Raw genomic sequence first — 21731 nt, 5'->3', positions numbered from 1 at the left:
CGGCAATAACGCCTGTGTTTGATGTAATAGGTATATTTATGTCTAGGACCGTGATTTGACCCCTTAGCATCCAATGAAAGGACGAGGCGCCCTTAGGTCACGCCCCCTATTCTGTTCATACGTAACCGCTGATGTTGACGAGAGTATCACGCGCACCAACACGCAGTAGCTAGTTAGAAGCAATCTGCCCGAGAGTGAGGTTGTATATTTTGAGTGCTCCGTACCACGATGTTCTGCTACTACGTTCCCGAATCGTATAATGAGCAGAGGGATGGATAAAGATGTTTTCTGCGATATACTATTGTGAAAGAGGTATTAGCATTGTGACGTCATAACCGTAATCCAGTTTTACGCCATACGTACGGCACCACGTGATGTTCAACGGGTGAGTTATAAATAGAGGATACTGAACGACCTTCCGTGTAATACCATTTTAAATAAACGAGTTCATGATTTGGTATCAAACGAAAGAGTTTAATAAAAATGCTATTTCACATTAAGCGACTTTAGTATTCTGTTTATTACTCTCTAACATAAATTGATAGAAAATGCCCACAGTGTGATGACTCACAACTTTCCGCGAGTCAAGCAGGTTTTTATACACTTGTGACAGAGATGTTAGCATTGTAACCTCATAACTGTTATGACGTCATAAGTGTAGCGGTATTACACTAGTGTAATCTTTTCGTTAAAATATTACATTGCAGTATCTTCAACGGGCGAGTAATAAATACCAATAGCATACAATCATTGCTTTGATACGGTCTTAAATGGCACTTTTTGGTCATGCAAACGGAATGTCCCGTATGTACGATAACGAGAGTTAAACTGAAACAAATCGACCAATCAGGGAGCTGCTTACCCACACGCGGCAGTTCAATGCGGTTTCGTTGCAGCCTGTTTGTATGTGTCTGTGCATGTGTGCGTGCGTGCGTGTCGTTGATATGATCGCGCATTTAAGTCATTCGTGAGATTAGTATACACACTATATTGAAATATATTAACTATGGACACAAGTGCCTGGAACAGGTTTATAATGATGGTTGCACAAACCCCGCACCCACACCCACACCCCCAACCCATATTGTGTTGGGAGGCAGTATCATTTTAAAACCTTTCAGTAGAAGGCAGTGGTGTGCTAATTACCATATACAGAAACGGAGTCTAGGGTAATGGAGGATTTGCTAGAACTACATACATTAATCCATCATGTAACGAAATGTTTTAGGATATATACAACAGATATAGATGAACGTGCTTGGCTCCGTCCTATCTCACTTAACATCAAGATCAAGGCTCCGTTCCACGACGCAATCAAAAACTCCTAGACCTTGACAGACATACGATCGCCTTATGGAACAGAGCCATGCTCTGTTAGCGTCTTCAAACTGGATTCCCATCCCAGGCAGATTTGGGAAGATTGACCTCTGTTATCATCACAGCTTTTATGTCATACTGTCATTGTGTGTACTGTTATAGCGCTTGTCGTACTATTACACTTCCTCTGCATTAATTAATAAATTTAGTTTATCTTTATATCAATGTCTTCATTGTTAAACAGTTCATCGTTTGTTGATGGTTTCACACTAAATTCTTTCACGTTCTCATTTCTGGCGTAATTGTCCTGACATTGAAGTATATGTTTTAAGGTGTATGTCATCTGTGCTTTGACAAAACTTGAAATGTGGATCACCGTCAACATATTCCAGGTCTGACTGTTCAAGGTGAAGAGGAATGTGAGCCTGGAAAATATGGCGATGGTTGTAGTAAAAGTTGTTCTCAAAACTGTGAACCTTTTCCAAATGGCATAGTGCGTTGTGACAAAGACACCGGAGGATGCTTCGAAGGATGCAAAGTGGGTGTGTACGGTGACCAGTGTGAGGAACCGTGCAGCAAACATTGTCTAGGAAACACCTGCAATCAGCACAATGGACACTGTACTCGGGGATGTATAGAAAATCACATCGGCGTCTTCTGTGAGATTTCCAGTGGGATTACCATCGTCCATCAAGGTTAAATAAGTTTGAAACATTAATAAACGAAAAGAAGCTGAACATATAATGTGAACGATGACAAATGTGAAATTCCATTTCCAATATCATCTTGATACACTTAATTCAAAAGCTGTATTATATTTTAATAGATGTACAATGTTCAGAGTGTCATTTGTAAAATGTCACCAAGATGTGTGGAACTGCTTAACCGCTATCGTCCCTTCTGTTTGTTATTCAACGTTGAGGACTTTGCATGTACAAGTTCTCATTAATGTGTTTATCATTATGCAGATACGACCTATATCAGTGCAGGTACTACAACCGTTACCAGAGGTGAGGCACCGATAAACAGTTCCCAGTTCGTCATTCCAGTTGTTCTAACAATGCTTGTCCTTGTGGGTGCAGTGATTATATTCATATGGTAAGTTCTAGCCTGTAATTAATTCACCATCAGATAGACAGAGGATACTAAATGACCTTCCGTGTAATACCATTTTTATTAATCGAGTTAATGATTTTGTATCAAATGAGCAAAAGTGATATGTATACTTTATAATAATATATATAATCTTTCACGAGTTTAAAAAAAATTTAGCATTTCACGGAAGCGAGTTTAATATTATTACGGTCCCCAAATAGGAACGAATAGGCGATTTCTATTTATAAAAATCTATTAATTACTTATTGCTTTCAACAATCGCCAAAATATGTAAAGAAAGCGTTGATAACATGGTTTTACACAATTGCATACATTAAAAGTCGACTTTACCTGAAAATGTTGATTTTGATGAGAATTTGTACCAGAAATAGAAAGGCATCGCCACAACGCAACAGAAATCTCCTTACATTGGAAATTGTGCAGCAAAGAGCATGCACTATCTGGCTATAAAAATCCAGATTACTTTCGGAAATCGACATTCGTTTTGAAGGAGTCAAATCACTACGGCAAGAGAAGTTTATACAATAATAGTCCGAGATCAGTTTCAAGAAAGGCCGCTGTAAAGCTTTATTTCATAAATAAAGCTTATGTCAGGCCCTTAGATCTTGGCGCCATTGTATATACTACTTTTGAATCCCCACTTAACTTCCTGGTCACTATGTCCGCGAACTTACACTTTCGTGATGGCTCTATGTCGTGTTGACCTAGAGGAAACAGTTTAATGTGAATCGCCTATGATCTCTTTGGTGTTCGTAATGAAGGCTTGCTGGGCTTTTCGTACCCCTTGTTCTATACTGAACCGCAAAAGAAACGCAAGTTTATTTAGAAATGTGAATATTTCTGAATCTGTGGAACAAACAATCTTAACACTACGAAAAAACAACAGACAAGTGATTGTTGAAGAAATGAGTCATGGTCTCTGGTGAAAACAACACTCAAGTTTACTGTAAAAGCATATGTTGTCACTCCACCCTCACACACGAAAAATGTCACGAAACAGTGTGTCAATCAGTAGCGGCGTTGGCGGCAATGCAGGCAGCACAACGACGTCTCATCGAGTCAACAAGTGTCTGAAAGAAGGCTTGGGGAATTTGATGCCATTCCCTGGCCAATCTGGCTTCCAAATCTCTAAGGTTTTGAGGTTGAGCAGCTGTCTGTATCCGTCTACCAATTTCATCCCACACATGCTCGATTGGTGCCATATCCGAGGACAGAGTGGGCCAGGGCAGTACAGCAATGTTGTTCCCTCTGGGGAAGTCCATAGAGACCCGTGCAGTGTGAGGACGAGCATTGTCCTGCTGGAACGTCTGGAGCTGAGGTTGGGCCTGGAAGAGCGGTACAACGTGGTGTTGAAAGACCTGGTCTCTGTAGACTAGAGCAGTCACACGTTGACGAAACACGTGTAAAGGTGTACTGTGGTGGTAGCTGAAGCCACCCCGTACCATGAGTCTTCCACCTCCCCAGAGGTCAGCTTCCACAACACAACAGTTGGCGTAACGTTCATTACGTCGTGTCCATACACGTTATCGGCCGTCGGCGTGGGACAAGTTGAATCTGGACTCATCAGAAAAACAACACTTGTTGCCATTGTTGACGTCGCCAACGGTGGTGTTGTCGCGCCCACTGTAAACGATTTTGGCAGTGACGCTAAGTCCAGAATCGGTCCGACGTAAGGACGGCGACATCTCATCCCTGCTGCCCTCAGACGCATTTACGAATAGTGTCTGCAGAGATGTGACGTTGTGGCCCTTGAATGGTTGCAGCTGTCTGTGTTGCTCGTTGCTGTCGGTCACGCGGATGAGTAACCCGGATGTGACGATCTTGCGCTGGCGTTGTTACCCTGGGACGTCCTGAACGTGGTCGGTCTGGAACATTACCGGTTTGACGATACCTTGCGGATAGTCTTGTGATTGTTGTCACGTGAGATCTGAAGTGCCTGGCCACTTTAGTTGGTGTGGATCCGGTCTGCAACATTCCAACGGCGATTCATCGCTGCTGTTCAGTTAGACGTGGCATGTTTTCTCCGCGTTGTCACAGTCAATTTTGTGTTCTATGGTGTTTTTTGAATGACCTGCCTTATAAAGCTTCAAACTGGAGTGAAATGCACGCATTTTTGAGTGAAACACAAAAACTTCATGCAAAAAACACGAAAAACATGAAAATGATTGCGTTTGGGCGATATGGTCAAGAATCAGCGGCAACAAAGGCAAAACCATCTTCGAATGCTTAGTTCTATAATGGTATCCTTTGTTGTCCTAAAAGGAATGCATTTGGAACGTATGTTTTGAAAATAGTAACTTGCGTTTCCTTTGCGGTTCAGTATATATACTTTTTTTTCTCGTCTTCGTTGATGGCAGACTTACGAGACTTGGACCGAATGTCTTGTTTCATCTCACGGTACTTGTCAAGTTCAGAGAGGATTGAACGAAACTCCTCCTCTGAGATCTTACTGTCAGAGAGTGCCGTGGAAAAGTGTTCAGCTTTGCTTCGGGCCAGAACCCTGATCTCGTCGTGTTTTAATGTCTTACGATGCAGTCTGCATCATGCAACCCTACAACCCCTACTACCCCAGCTGTTATTTGGATGCCCAGTACTATAGGTGCTGCCACGATGGTGGCTAACAACCCAACACCTGCCGCCCCTAGTCCCATGCTGGTTGTCGTAAGGACAGTATCAGCCCCATCCACGATATTGAAAGCTCTATGGTTCTTCTTACATAGTGCTTTCCGTGTGTCGCGGTCTTATTCTAGTTGGCGTTTTACATCACATAACTGTCTCAAGCGGAACCCGTCTACGGTTTCCAGTGTCTTTGCTACTTCCTCTACAACTGGGTACAGTCCCATCCTGTGTATAATATCTACTGCAAGATATTTTTTAATTCGTCGATTTTAAAATGAGTATCAATGTATTTGGGGCTTATAAGGGCTAGGTTTTCATTCAGTATAACCTGGGTAAGATATATTTTAATTCATCATTGTTAAATGTGGCATAATGTATTTGAGGCCTATAAGGGATTGGTTCTCGTTCAGGAAAATCTGGGAAAGGCTAATAGGTGCATTTTCTTCTACCTGAGCCAGTGAAGGTTCTACTAAGATGTTCGATTCCGAGTACCTGATGATAAGGAAACGTAGGCCCCCATAATCATGTCCAGCTCTCCAGTTTATTGTCAACCCAGGTAAAAGGTGCCAGTGGTTACTCAAAGCAGTCTCTCCCAGAAGGAGTTCTATGATGAGCGTTGAGTCTGGGTTCACAGTCATAGGATGTGGTAGGATATCAGGTAAGTTGGCCCTTAAACTTGAGCCCTCAGATGAATGTAACTTGTTGCCTGAGCGGACTGTTCTTTGGAAAACTCTTATATACTGAACCGCAAAAGAAACGCAAGTTACTATTTTCAAAACATACGTTCCAAATGCATTCCTTTTAGGACAACAAAGTATACCATTATAGAACTAAGCATTCGAAGATGGTTTTGCCTTTGTTGCCGCTGATTTTTGACCACATCGCCAAAACGCAATCATTTTCATGTTTTTCGTGTTTTTTGCATGAAGTTTTTGTGTTTCACACAAAAATGCGTGCATTTCACTCCAGTCTGAAGCTTTATAAGGCAGGTCATTCAAAAAACACCATAGAACACAAAATTGACTGTGACAACGCGGAGAAAACATGCTACGCCTAACTGAACAGCAACGAATGAATCGCCCGCTGGAATGTTGCAGACCGGATCCACACCAACTAAAGTGGCCAGGCACTTCAGATGTCACGCGACAACAATCACAAGACTATCCGCAAGGTATCGCCAAACCGGTAATGTTCCAGACCGACTCACGCTCAGGACGTCCCAGGGTAACAACGCCAGCGCAAGATCGTCACATCCGGTTACTTCATCCGGTAACCGACAGCAACGAAAGCAACACAGACACCTGCAACCATTCAAGGGCCACAACGCCACATCTCTGCACACACTGTTTGTCATCGTCTGAGGGCAGCAGGGATGAGATGTCGCCGTCCTTCACGCCGGACCGATTCTGACGCAACGCCACCGCCAAAAATCGTTTACAGTGGGCGCGACAACACCACCGTTGGCGACGTCAACAATGGCAACAAGTGTTGTTTTCTTTGATGAGTCCAGATTCAACTTGTCCCACGCCGACGGGCCGATAACGTATGGACACGACGTGAATGAACGCTAATACCAACTGTTGTGTTGTGGAAGCTGACCTCTGGGGAGGTGGAAGACTCATGGTACGGGGTGGCTTCAGCTACCACCACTGAACATGTTTACACGTGTTTCGTCAACGTGTGACTGCTCTAGTCTACAGAGACCAGGTCTTTCAACACCACGCTGTACCGCTTCTTCCAGGCCCAACCTCAGCTCCAGACGCTCCAGCAGGACAATGCTCGCCCTCACACTGCACGGGTCTCTATGGACTTCCCAGAGGGAACAACATTGCTGTACTGCCCTGGCCCACTCTGTCCTCGGATATGGCACCAATCGAGCATGTGTGGGATGAAATTGGTAGACGGATACAGACAGCTGCTCAACCTCAAAACCTTAGAGATTTGGAAGCCAGATTGGCCAGGGAATGGAATCAAATTCCCCAAGCCTTCGTTCAGACACTTGTTGACTCGATGAGACGTCGTTGTGCTGCCTGCATTGCCGCCAGTAGTGGTCACACGCGCTACTGATTGACACACTGTTTCGTGACATTTTTGGTGTGTGAGGGTGGAGTGATAACATATGCTTTTACAGTAAACTTGAGTGTTGTTTTCACCAGAGACCATGACTCATTTCTTCAACAATCACTTGTCTGTTATTTCTTCGTAGTGTTAAGATTGTTTGTTCCACAGATTCAGAAATATTCACATTTCTAAATAAACTTGCGTTTCTTTTGCGGTTCAGTATATTATCAGAATTCGGTATGAAAGACGTGAGCCAGACACCATTGTTCCTAACTTCGGAGAAAAACCCATTTTTGTTTATAGAGACGTAAGGTGCTGTGAGGGTTAAGTTGATAAACCATTCGGGTTCTTTATATAATCTAAGGCTCGCCTGCTTAAACATGTTGTCTGTAAAGCGCAGGGCATACAAGCAGTCGTCATCACCCCAATCGAACCCCTCCGCGTTCTCTAGATCCCCGAGTGTGATGTTGGGTTGATGATCGGCCATTGCCACCCGCCTATACACGTTGTCTTTCAAGTGTAGGACGTACAAGGCATCTTCCTCGCCGGGCTGATGGAATCCCTCTGTGTCCCCAAGATCGTTAAGCATGGCGATGGGCCGATGATGATTGGACATTGCTATAATAATATTACAAGATAGTTTCCAATTGTTTTTCTGATAATTTCTCAGGGGTGCACTTCACCCCCATGAAGTGTATTTTGTCAGGTAGGAAGATCTTGGTGAGGGATATCGCGTCTTCCACGGTCACGGTGACTGGTGTGAGAATCGACACCCACCTGCACGTAAACAGTACAAACCTGATACTGGTGCTGTTTCCCCCACCGGAGTTTGATCCCCTTCACGACTTTGACTTCACGCTGTAGTTCACCTAGGCAGACTTGGATGACCAGCGTGGAGTTCGCCAGTAGACTCTCCAGCATGTTGACCACGCCTTCGTATTCAGGGCTTGCTCGACAGCATGTGGGCCGCCATACTCAAGAGTGGGCTGATGATTACGCTACGTCTCTGCGCGGGGATGTAAGCCACGAGCAGGTTTCTGTTGTTCACGACTTTGTTTAGGTAGTTGACTTTTTCTCCGTGAACACGTAGGGGGAGCCGAGACTAATGTTGAGAAACCAATCCACTCGAGAGGGCAACAACACCCACTTGTCGTCGTCGGTGAAGACGAGAGTATATGGGTTGTTTCGGGCGACTGTCGTGCTCTCAACATCTTCTAAGTCGAACAGTTTGCCTCCGAACGATTGGGAAACCGTCCATCTATCATCACCGATGCGGACTAGGTCGAACCGAGTGTTGAGGGCCGCTCCTGAGGTATCTACTATATCACCTAGGGTTCTACCCATGGAGGGGACTTCAACGCGTTTGTAAATGCTGTTTTTAAGCTGCAAGGCGTACAGTTTACCATCTACTCAGGGGTCGTCAAATCCGCGTGTGTCTCCGAGGTTTCTGAGATATTACCAACTCAGGGATGGTGCCCCGAGTTAACCTCTTGTACTGGCGCGATGAAATCAACTCGGTTCTGCTGTTGTTGTTCTTCACCGTTTTCACCAGTACAGCTCTCATCATCGTGGTAGTGTGGCCACCTTGAATGTTGTCCGTCATGCTCAGCTGACTGAGATGAATGCACAGCTCTCGGTACGGTACTAGGTCGGGTATTTCGTGCCTGTGACGTTAGTTGTGGGTTTTATATCGTCCGGCGGCATACCGAGTGTCCTTGCCAATGGTCGGCCGAGACTCAAGGGGTTTATTCCGTTGTTGGTTAACTCCACTGTGCCGTTTGAGTCGTTCATCTTGAGTTCGGCTCCCAAGGGTTTGAAGACCTCGTCGCTTTAGCGAGCACACGCTGTAGTAACAGTCAGTTATCTCGTTGTGGGCGACACTAACGAACAGCTTGTTGTTGCTGGCATTGATGTTAGTCCATCACGGTAGGTAGGTGATATCGCAGAGTGCGACTTCAAGTTGGCCCGATGTGTTATCGATCGCGTGCCTCACTTGAACGGAATCACCGCTCGATATTCCTGGAAGTGTTACATACATGTTAGAGTATATATACCCATTATATAACACTTTAAAAATGTACAAACCGGGAGTGTTTTACCCTAAACTCGACATAGATTTCCCGCACATGAAGATTGTGGTCAACGCTGCTGGGTTGTATTTCGGAGCCCAGTTTATAGATGTGTTTGACAGGTATAGGTTTTCGGTGACTAACGCTAAGGTAATCCACGCCTGGTTCAACACCCCTATGCAGTTCTGGCAGAATCAACTCAACTTCGCCGTGTGGTGCACTACAACGGGGTGCGGTTTGATGTTGAGCGACACTCGGCGGGGCCCGCTGGGTCAGTCTGTGTTCACGTTCCACGTGTACTACCAGGTCAGATGTATCCTCAAAGAGATCAGCGCTCCGCTCCCACAGGACAAAGCATGGGACGCAGTAAACAAACCCGTACAATCGACGGGCCTACAAACGCGTTTGCAACCAATTCAAACTAGACCTGAAGATGGATTGGCATTTGCCGGGCCCGAACCATGGATTGGGTATCCCCATCGTTCACAATATGCCCCTCGTTGAAGCCAGCGAAAAGATGAAAGAATGGGGGTACAAGTCGTATCATCACATCACAACAAACGAGTGGGATGACCGTTAAATGGCTTTCGATGGCAGCAAGGATTACCGAGTCTGTAGGTTTGAGCAGGGGCCCGCGGATGACTGGCAAAAGTTCATGTTGGACACGTCGAGAGGGTTTACTCATGCCAGCATCGAACGCTTGAACGACTCGATTCGGACGTACGTGTGGGCCGCGCTGGGGCGCTCAGAATCTAAAGCATTCCAGTATCATCGGTACGGGTACTGCTTTAGACGTGCAGAAACAGTTAGTGTCCAACGTCGAGGATGCCATTGCCGCCCCGGTCGACCTAATGGTGCCATCAAACGCTACCAAGACGTGCTGAAATATGCCCGGTCGAATGTCGACTACGTGTTTGACGTGGGACTGTACATGGCTCCGAGCGACATGCGACTGAGAATCAACAAAGTGGTGGGCTACAACAAACAAAATCGTCGTAGCCACGGTCGATTGACCAAAAGTTGGGCGTCAACTGAGGCATCAACGTGAGTCACGTCCCACCCCCCACGACTGGTGAGACGGGTATAGTGGCGCCACCCCAAGAGCCTAGGGTTAGACACACACCCCCACAGCCCCAACCCCCACACGTACAGGCGTCCAATCAGCAGCACATCGACCATAAAACAGCTCTGGTGGTCGGGGGTGATCGTGGTCGGTTTGGGTCTCACTTGGTTAAAAATTCCTTAGCCGCTACATACACCAGACCCGCCACCGCGACGACGGCTGCCCACAGGTTTTGGCCGAGCCACGTGAAAGTTTTAGCCTGCGTGCTCAGCAGCCACGAGACGATGCCACCCAGGCTACCGGCCAGGGCTTCGGCGTCCTTACCAGCGAGTTTAGCCAGGGCCTCCCCGAGGGATTTCAGATGTTTTTTTATCCAGTCTCTAACACCACCCCCACTCAGCGACATGACCAGGGTTGATATGATGAAGCCCAATGAAGTCAGAATGCTGGCGATAGTAATCCCTTGCTCCCGGGAGACGATTCGGATCCTGTTGGCTAACGTGGTGTCCTGGTGGATGACTCGATCGATGGTTTCCCACACACGGCTGACCTGAGATCGAAGCTGTTCTCAGAAGGAGGACGCCATTTCCAACCGGGTCTGTCTCTCATCTTCCAAGCTTTTGAATCTTTCCTCGATATGACGCTTCATATCCTCGTCTTCCGTTTCGGTGAGTTTGTTTTTTTCCCCGGGCGATCTGCTCATAGATCTCAGCTAGTTGGGCTGTGTTGGGAAATTCGAACCCGGGTAAAGGTATGTCCTAGTATGTGGCCAACAGCTTTTCAATGCTATCAGCCATGTCTTGATCCGATATGGCGTCCCTGACGTCTTGCAGATCTTGAACGGCCTCCGGGGGAAGGGCTTTAGGTTGTGCGCCCCTATAATCTACCATGCCCAGTTCATCGCGGATAAAGTCGCCCCCATGGCGACTGTTGAGTGTCGATAAGGCAAGCGGTTCTCCCGTGCGCTTATTCATGAGATTGATCTCCGGGTGAGCCCTCAGTCGTTTTAAAGCATGGTAAAAGCTGTTGACGGTTTGTTTGATGAGTTCAGCGCTCAATGGGTTGACCCTAAACGAGGTCTCCTGCTCGTAGAACGCCTGGGCACTATCATCCCACATATCATCCATCCATGAGGGATGTCCTCATGGCCGACTTCAGCCATTATTTATATTAAACTTTTATATTTTATCTATATAACAATGTATGGTAGGAAACTAGATCCTTTCCGAAGATCAAAGAGCCTCTAGGCGTCAGAGCCGTGCGCCAGTCGGTGACCATCACCAACAATCCCAGCAAACTAGACCAGAACCAAACACTGCTGGTTGGGAGAATGGGAGATTTGTGCAAGCCATCTATTGATCTACCCCGCGACCCACACTGCGCCATAGTGTGCGGGCAGACAGGCTTTTTGGAAGACCTTTTTCGTGTTGGATATGCTGAAGGGGTACTACCGGGATGTGTTTGATAACATCGTTATCATGTGCCCTACTTTGCACATGAATAGAACGTACACAGAAAGACCTTGGGTGATGACGGACCCGGACGTACACAGAGTCGACCTGGGAACACGTCTTCAGGACTGGTTGAAAGCTTGTCAAGGAAAATTTAAAGTGGAGTCGACGCTATTCATACCGGACGACTACAGCTCTAATCGAGAGATAACAAAAAAGAGAGACATGCTCTCTTACCTGGCCTTCTCCGACTGGCACGCAAAGCACAGCATCTGGGTGCTAACGCAGAAGTTCAACTTGGTGTTGAAAGACCTCAGGGAGCGGACGCAATGGGTGGCCTTATTCCACTGCAAGGACAGGGATTCGTTCGAGGAGTGTTTGAGAGAGAACGATGTGATGAGCAAACTAGAATGAGAACGTGTGAAGAAACAGCTTGCTGAAACTAAGCATGCTAAGCTCGTGCGGAAGACCGACCAACCCGTGGCCTATAGGGTGTTTTAGCTTAGCAAATGCCTAGCAAATGCTTAGCAAAGCTTAGCAAAGCTTAGCAAAGCTTAGCAAAGCTTAGCAAATGCTTAGCTCTTAGCACTTAGCAGTTAATTGTTACAGTTCTATAGGGAAGACGAATCTTCCCGATGGTTGTTTTTGAAGTGCTCATTTTGAACCTTCATCTCGCTCTGTTTTGGCTACATCGGGTGGACAGAAGGTCCGAACAAACCCAAACATTCGCATGAACGCACCACTTCAAAAGAGCTGGATAGCCGTGCGTGAACCACGTGCGGAATTGCACAATAGCTTGCGAGAGTGTACATTTGTCACTGAACTAGGCAGTTCGTTTTTGTTTTTCGATAGAGCAGCCTGGCTGTCGGCGACTGTCTCTTATAGTGCCAAATCAGGGCATAATAGTAAGAAGTCAAATAAGGACTTCAATTGGACCATATGGTGGTTCCGGTGGTCACATAAGGACCGTGTCGTGTTATGTCAAATTAGGACATATTGCTGTATATAGTGCCGTTTAAATATTTCGTTGGTTCATGTTTCTATAAGTAAACTTACAATGAACTTTGAAAATTGTTGAGTTATTTTTAAGTCTTCCACTTCTGCCTAACATCGGGTATTATATTATTAATACTAAAACTTCCTTGTTACATTATAAGATTGACTGTGATGAACTCCTCGAACAACTGTTGGTGCCGCAGGATGATAAGAGTGACGACAAGCGAGAGAGACTGGTAGCGCTGGCTGTTGGTGGTAAAGCCAAACAATACTTTGGGGACTACACTCCCGACAAAATTCATAAAATGTCAGCCGAAGAAATCGATAAGCTGTACGCGAGATACGAGTCTAGACTCGTGGTCGAGATGACGAAAACTATAGGATCGGCTATGACCCAGATCTACACTGGTATAGCGTCTTACTTCCTTCCAGTTCCCACGACTTTACCTGTGGGAGGACCTTGAGAAAGACCCGTTTATTGAACACGCCTTGAGCTCAGCTGCGTGCTGTACCACAAATACGTTATGTTTTTAGCCCCGGTGACGGCGACGATCATCACAGCAAAGCATTGCCAATTTCAGAAGGGAAAAAATAATAGTAATGGTATACAAATTGGATCAAGAAGTGACTCCGACCCCGATGGGGAAGCCCCTGCTGGGGGAGACCCCAATAGAGGAAACCCCAACACAAGGGGAACCCGCTACAGGGGGAGACCCTCCCCAGGAGGAGAATCCTACAGTCACCAGGAAGAAGAACCGTTCGTCAACGATGCATACCACGCCACCGTGGTCGCCAACCTAGCTGAAGGGTATGCTCGGTTGACCAAAATTTTGGTTAAACAACGGACTATCAAGCTAGATTTCAACCTGCAGGATATGGGAATGCTCATAATGAACCTGGGCATGGCGATGGCCACCAAGGCCATCCTCGTAAAACAAGGGATCATACCGGAAAATATTTTGAAGTAAATACAAACATATATAGGATGGCTACGATCGCTATGATGGTCGGCGGGGCATTAGTAACTACGGGGGTTGAACGCTGCTGAGATAGAGGCGGGACGAAAACGACACAATATAGCCGTGGAGAAACTGCAAGCCGCGCAAGCCGAGTACGCGAAGAAACTTATACAGAGAATCGATTACATTAACGAACAACTCCAGCATGAGAACCATGCCGTTAAAACACTCGAGAACGTTGAAGACGCAGCGAGAGAATTATACCTGCTAAACAGTAAACAGCTAGTACTACTCCATAAGCCCACACTCGCTCAGTACTACACACCATCCCTGGGGCAAAAGGACCGGGAATTGATCTTCATCGTGCTGGGTCTAGCAGCAACTGGGTTGGTTGTAAAGCAATTAGACTAAGTACCCATAAGAGTATACCAAAGATGAGACCCGCCCCATACCGATGAGAATACATACTTATGGGGAAGACCAAGCCCTGCGGTAGGAGATGTAGGACTGAGGGGTACTGCGTTTTTCACATGAGGAGTATCAAAAATGGCTTCCCGAACTACACGTGTTCTGTGTGTGGTATCGGAGTGAAATGTCACTACTGCCTATGCAAAGCTCACGGAGCAAACGTACTCAGGCACCATCTTATCTACGAGAATAAAAAGGACTACATAAAAGAACGTAGGTGCCTCCTCAGGATAGAGGTGTAAGTCCAATTAAATATTGGTGCACACCTAGGCATAATAATGAACAGTTTCGTGGAAAGTCGTTGCCGCTGGCAGATGGATGTGGGTAAAAGTAAAGATATCAGTGTCCTCAAACCTTTGATTGTTGGTGAACTCTATAAGGCACTGGAAGACTTGGAGGGCTTCGCAGTTTCAATCATGGTCAAAGTACCAGAAGGGCACACTTGGAATTACTTTGATGGTGGGAAAGGAGATGTGTATCAACGCGGAGATATACAGGCGTTTGTCGACAACTCGTTGCAAATAATACAAGAAACCCTACTACGCGCATGCTCTGAATGGGTAATCGATAGGGGTTCTAGATATATATTAATGCCGCCTCCGTAATTTTTTATCAAGGTTGGAAGAGTTACCTCCTTATCGGCGGCCCAGTTAGAGATTGATATACTTAGGTGTGTACACGATGTTTACTGTCCGAGACCTCAAGCAGATTGTGAGAGAACGAGGCGTAGTTGGTTACTCACGAATGAGGAAGCCAGAGTTGTTGAGATAACTCGACATACAACCCCCTCCCACTGTAAAACAACTAAAACTCCAAGCGAAAGAGCTGGGGCTGACGGGTTGTTCCCACCTGGGGAAAGCAGGGCTAGTCGCATTCTTGCACGACCCCATAGTAAAGACCCACACTGTGAAACAACTCAAACAGGAAGCTCGAGAGGTGGGGTTAGGAGGTTATTCCCATATGAGAAAGCCCGAGCTATTTGAACTATTGCGTCAGCATATAGCTGTTGATCTAGAGTTCGTGTGTAGGTAAATACCTGAGAGGCTGGTGCATGCATGTGGATAAGAACATAGACATCGCCGACATCAAGCCTCTAATCGCTGATAAAGTTAATGAGGAACTAAAGGATTTGGGAAGTATAAAGTTTCAAAACACAGTGAAAATGTCACTTGATAATCAGCAAAATGGGGCTATTGAGTACGTTCAGCCTTGCTTCCGGGATAAACAAGAAATAGTGACTCATACCGAGACTATAGACGAATCAATCGATATCAGTTTTCAGCAGATACGAGAATACCTAGAATGCTACACGCACATGAGTTCCAGGTGGGTCGCGAATAAAATCGATAAGGTCTATCTAGATATAGCTAACTATGAACCGTTCAGAGGCGGGTCGTACCTAGACTTACCGCCCTATGAAAAGAAAAAACAGGCCATAGTCAACATCAAGAATCGAGGAGACGACTGCATGAGGTTAGCTATCAAGTCAGCCTTGCTTACAGCTGACACTAATTCGAACAGACCTTTTAGCTATCCCTTTTGGGCTCAACTGGAATGGTATAGACGAACCCATCCCCATATCCCAGATCACTAAAATAGAAAAACAGAATGATATATCTATTAACGTCTTAGGGCACAAAGGCAACACAACGGTCGTGCACAGGGTCAGTCCAATAAAGGGTCGCTGCGTGATCAATATATTCATGATCCAGCGAGGTGATAAGTATCACTCACGCAGGTGGATAAAAACACCTCAGCAGGCTGTTGCACTGACCAGCTCGAAACACGTTGGGAAAAAACACTTTGGCGTACGATGCCTACACGGCTTCACACGAGCTGATTTATTAGAATCCCACCGGGAGGATTGCCAAGGTGTGGGGCAGACGGCCATACGAATCGACATGCCCGAGTAAGGCGACAATGTCCTAAAATTCACCAACCACAAGAATCAGATGCCCGTGCTTTACATCATCTACGCCGACTTTGAAGCCTTGATCAAAAACGTTGACATCGGGCCGACCCCCAACACAAACAAAACGCAGGAGCACGAGGCCTGTGGGCTTGGATACGTGGTCGTCCGATGTGTACAGAGGTCGCAACGCAGCTGAAAAGTTCCTAAAGTGTTTGCAGGAGGAAGAGAAAACTATCAGGAATGCACTGTACACAGTCGCTCCCATGCGTATGACTCAAGCTGACCAGCGAGCTTACGGCTGCAGCACTCACTGCCATGTGTGTGATAGCCCGCTGAATGGCGATTCAGTGAGAGATCACTGTCATGTCACCAGTAAGTGTAGAGGCGATACGCTCACAGCGCGTGCAACCTCAAGCTCAGAATCAACCCCAAGACAATAAACATCCCCGTGGTCTTCTACAACTTGAGAGGGTACGACTCTCACTTGATCATGCAGGCCATCGTGAGGATAGACGGCAACCTGACATGCATCCCCAACAACATGAAGAGATACATCTCCTTCTCCCTGAATGGCCTGAGGTTCATCTACCCGGTTGAGTTCCTCCTGTTGTCACTCGACAGTCTGGTCAAGGCCAACGATACCTTCCCCATCACCGATCGATACACCAACGCCGAGACTCGACCCCTGCTGATGAGGAAGGGTGTTTACCCCTACGAGTACATGGATGGCTGGGCCAAGTTCCCTGAGACCCATCTACCCCCCATCAACCGATTTTACAGCAAACCGACCAACTCGACAATCACCCAAGACGATTACTCGTACATGATTAACGTATGGAATAAACTGGGCTGTAAAATCTAGCGGACTACCACTTAATTCCATAAGTACTTGAGAACAGACGTAATCCTGCTAGCCGACGTGTTCGAGACGTTTAGGAGGACGTGTTTCAAGCAGTATCAACTCGACCGCGCATGGTACTACACCAGCCCAGGTCTATCTTGAGATGCGTTGCTGAAGAAAAACCGGAGTTAAGTTGGAATTGCTCACCGATTACGACATGGAGTTGTTCATTGAGAAAGGCTTGCGAGGTGGGATCTCCATGGCTGCCAAACGCAACGCAACAGCCAACAATGAGTACGTGAAGGGCTACGACTTTAGCAAGCCACATACTCTACCTCGACGCCAACAACCTGTATGGTTGGGCCATGAGCCAGTTTCTACCCACAGGGGGATTCGAATGGGCATCACCCGAGATCGATGTTATGAGCATCGCGCCAGATTCGAACAAAGGCTATATCCTCAAAGTGGACTTGGAATACCCCAAGGCATTGCACACATCGCACAACAGCTACCCCCTGGCCCCCAAACGTTTGAGGGTTAACCCAGACTGGATGTCCGAGTACCAACATAACTTGCTGGATGGGCGGGTGGCAGACGTTGAAAAACTCGTGCCCAACTTAATGAATAAGACCAAGTACATCGTGCACTATCACAACCTGCAGCTGTACCTGTCGTTGGGTATGAGGCTGACCAAAATACACATGGTGCTCGTGTTCAACCAGAGCCCCTGGATGGAGCCCTACATCAGAATGAACACGGACCTGCGAAAGCCTGCCACCGGTGACTTTGAGAAAAAGCTCTACAAGCTCATGAACAACTCAGTGTTTGGTAAGACTATGGAGAACCTGAGGAAATGCGTGACCATGAAGTTAGTCCGGTCGAAAGAGGAAGACAAGCTCAGGAAACTGATAGCAGGCCCGGCATTCAACCGGAGCAAGATATTCACCGACGACCTGGTGGCCCTACACATGAAGAAAAGCCACATCAAATTCAACCGGCCTGTTTACATGGGGATGAGCATCCTCGATTTATCCAAACACCTGATGTACGACTTTTACTACAACGAGCTCAAGAAGCAGTACGGCGACAGGTGTGAAGTGTTGTACACGGACGCTGATTCCCTGCTGATGGAGATTCGAGCGAGGATGTCTACGAGGACATGAAGAAACGCCTCGATTTGTACGACACCAGCGACTACCCCAAGGACCATGCCATGCACAGCACAGTAAATAAAAAAGTGCTCGGCAAGATGAAGGACGAGTGTGCCGACACGCCCATAGACGAGTACATAGGCTTGAGGCCCAAGATGTACTCCATCCTGAAGGCTGACAATGGTGAGATCGGAAAGGCGAAGGGGGTCATGAAGTAAGGGGTGAAACAACACATCAAACACACCAGATTCAAGAAAGCCCTGTTCAAGCATGTCCAGCATCAAATGAACACGCTTAGCAGCGATGGACAAAGGATATACGGACTGACGATAAACAAGATGTCCCTATCGCCGATGGACACGAAGCGTTGGATAGCCATCGACGGGATCAACACGTATTGCTGCCGTATGGGCATGAGAAAATTGAACCGGGAACATAGGTTTATATATACGATGTCACGGAACCAAAGAAAGTTTGAGGCTATTTACTACAGCCCGCGTGGGTACTGGAAAGGAGCTAGCACCGTACATAAGCTGGCCAAAATGATGCGAGTACCCCCAGACAAGGCCAAAGCGTGGCTTGAAAAACAAGCCCTGTGGCAGATCTATTTACCGGCACCACGCTACGTGCCCCCTGGAGAAAGTTCGGCAATACCGTACCCAATAGCGTCCACCAGGCCGACCTCATGTTCCTACCCCACGACAAGACGCACAAGTATGACCTAACTGTCATTGACATTGTCAGCCGCTACAAGGAAGCTGAACCCTTGACCGCAAAGGATGCTGCCCAAGTAGCCCGCGGATTCGAACGCATATACAAACGCAGTCCGCTGACATGGCCCACAGAGTCGACCCCAGGCGGGAGTTCATGGGTGCCGTGTCACAACTGTTGGCCAAACACAATACCAAGGTCAGGGCTGGCTAGGTCGATGCCCATCGCAGCCAAGCCATAGTCGAGAGATTTAATCGGACTTTGGCCAAGTGCTTAATCGGGCACCAATATGCGAGAGAGATGGTCAACCCAGAAAAACGATCGATGGAATGGGTAGCGCAGCAACCTCAGGTGGTGTCGGCTATCAACCACGAAACCACCCGTCTCACCGGCAAGAACCAGCCGACGCTATCAAACTGAAATCAGTGATAGCCGAACCGGCTGCACCATTGTGGGGAGGAGAAACAGATACCCGATAGGGCCCTCGTGAGGTACCTCTACCAGCTGGAGGAACACAAAGGGGACACTCGGAAACGAGCCACCGATCCGATATGGTCAGTCACAACTTACAACATATATAAAGTGGACATCAAAGCTGATGAGCCGAACTTGTACTACTTGAAAGATGGGCCAGAGAGAGGTTTCGTCAGAGAGGAATTATTGGTCATACAATACGTAGCACAATGTTGCCACCCAAGCAAAAAATTTAACACTTACCTTGTCGAGTAATCTTAATGGTATCCTGTCAACACGACATAGAGCTATCACATGATCAGGAAAGTGCTGGTTCGCGGTCATAGTGACCGGGAAGTTAACTGGGGATTCAAAAGTAGTATATACAATAGTGGCGAGATCTAAGGGCCTGACAAAAGCTTTATATATGAAATAAAGCTTTACAGCGACCTTTCTTGGAATCGATCTCGGACTATCATTGTATATACTACTACTCCAAGTCTCCAATCTGCGACATGGAACATCGCAATTGAAGGTATGCACGGTGGAGATCACCAATTTTCTGAATGTTAGTCTGAGCACGATATCACTCGTTACACCCAAACAGGTATAACAAATGGCCGTCCACATACAGGAAGACCTTGAGTCACTACTGTAGCCCAAGATCGGTACATCCAGGTACTACCTTTGCGTGATGGTAGTGCCACGGGTGAGTGCACAGCAGTCAGGGTGCCTGGATTCGCAGGATACCCGGTCAAACTGTACGGAACAGGTTGAGAGAGACTGGACTGAAAGCCAAGAGACCCGATGTTGGGACCATGCTAGGTCGTCACCGTCACGCTCAGCGTCGCTATTATCTAAAATTATCCACTTGGTTCTTCTTACCTTCTTCTAAGCTGATGTAAAAATGCATTTCTTAAAGTCTATTTGTTGACGACTTATACATGTTTGAAATACAACATTTTTGCAACAGATTTCTGGGTTATTCGTTTCTTTTTTTGGATAGTATATGTTATGTTTATTACTCTCGAACATAAAGTGATAGAAACTGCCTACAGTGTGATGACTCTGAGCTTTCCGCGAGTCAAGCAAGGTATAACACCACTGTAACAGAACTATGAAAAGTGTGACGTCATAACTATTAACCATTATGATGTGATACGTCTAGCGATATTACACTAGAGAAATATTGCCGTAAAAATATACACTACATTCTCTTCCACGGGTTAGTAATAATAATTGACAGTCAACCAGACAATGCATACATATCATGGATATTGATCCACAAAACAGGGACAAAGTGACAGCATCATCCATATTAACCAGCTGATCCCATTAATCGTGACAGAATACAGACTGAACTGAAACTCCCGCTTCATTTAACAATAATTGTGACGTGTCTCTCTGGTCAAAGATAAGACTGATCTGTGAGCCTTGATTGAGGTATCCTTTAGCTGTTATCGTCCAGTTCGGGGACACCACTTATCACAGAGGATATGTAAATGAATTAGTAATTGGGAAATATCCAGAACACTCGGTTTTCATTAAACATGATTTATCAAGAAGGAAATACACAATGTGGAGTACCTCCGGTAGATCAGTGCACGGCCTGCGATAGTGATTAAACTAAACACAGCATGCGTGAACCATGTCCTCGTCTTTTTCCGCTCTGCCTGTACGGTATTTATCGTAATAAGATTAATGAATTAAATAAACTTCAAAAAAAATGTTGACTTGGTATTGCTTGTATGTCTTTTAACATACTCAGGAGAATTCAAGCGATATGACAGTGGCTTTAAATAATCACCCTTTGTTCAGGTCATGATTATCGACACACACATGACAGTTTGACCACACGCTCCCGATCATCACTGGCATGGGTTACTGAATACCAATTTCTATACAGCTCTGCACGAGACAATATATCTTGTGCGCTGATGGCGACGCATTGAAATGACAAATCTATTTCGAGCTGTGACAAAACCACCATGTGACAAAATAACAGCTCAACGAAAACAATACTACCGATTTATTTTACTTGCAATGATGTGCAGTTTATTGTGACATGCCCCTGAAGAGTGAAGTCTTGATGGGAGTATCATTTGGTGGTTGTTGTAGTCACGAAGATCAATAAAAGAACACATACAACAGTTGATGCCAAGAGGAGTTATTGATAAGTAAATGTTCCTAAAACATAATGTTTTCATTAAACATTATTTATAGTGGAGAAATATTCAAGTGGGAATCACTCTTAGAGGTAAGTGCACTTTCCCAAATAAATACAATATCAGACGCTGGTTGGCCGGTTGTTTTAGTTTACTATTCCAGCAGTATGGCGGTGGTCTGTAAATATATGGACCAGACAATACAGTGTTCAACATCGTGAACATAGATCTACGCAATTGGGACACGATGACATGTGTCAAGTAAGTCCGCGAGCCTGACCATCCGATCCCGTTAGTAGTCTTTAACGACAAGCAGTGGTTGCTAAAGACCAGTTCTTACCTGGATCTTCAAGTGTCTTCAAAGTCAGAAGTGGGTTAC

General features: G+C 46.2%; 1 protein-coding gene across 7 annotated transcripts in view; it reads left to right on the top strand.

Annotated features, from left to right (window-relative positions):
• The window catches only part of LOC124262497 (receptor-interacting serine/threonine-protein kinase 4-like), a 108719-nt gene that overhangs the window by 42097 nt on the left and 44891 nt on the right, over positions 1 to 21731 (top strand). For 6 of the 7 annotated variants that reach the window (XM_046697010.1, XM_046697011.1, XM_046697009.1 and 3 more), the window contains exons 3-4: positions 1710 to 2012; positions 2286 to 2415. In XM_046697010.1, the coding sequence (XP_046552966.1) occupies positions 1710 to 2012; positions 2286 to 2415 (433 nt within the window). The remainder of the gene's footprint in view (positions 1 to 1709; positions 2013 to 2285; positions 2416 to 21731) is intronic. The other variant, XM_046697005.1, reaches the window with a different exon arrangement.

Source organism: Haliotis rubra, unplaced genomic scaffold (assembly GCF_003918875.1).
Source record: "Haliotis rubra isolate DU_JTF1 unplaced genomic scaffold, ASM391887v1 Scf840, whole genome shotgun sequence".
Taxonomy (NCBI): domain Eukaryota; kingdom Metazoa; phylum Mollusca; class Gastropoda; order Lepetellida; family Haliotidae; genus Haliotis; species Haliotis rubra.
Note: the sequence above shows the minus strand (reverse complement) of the source record. Positions and strands in the feature narration are given on the sequence as shown.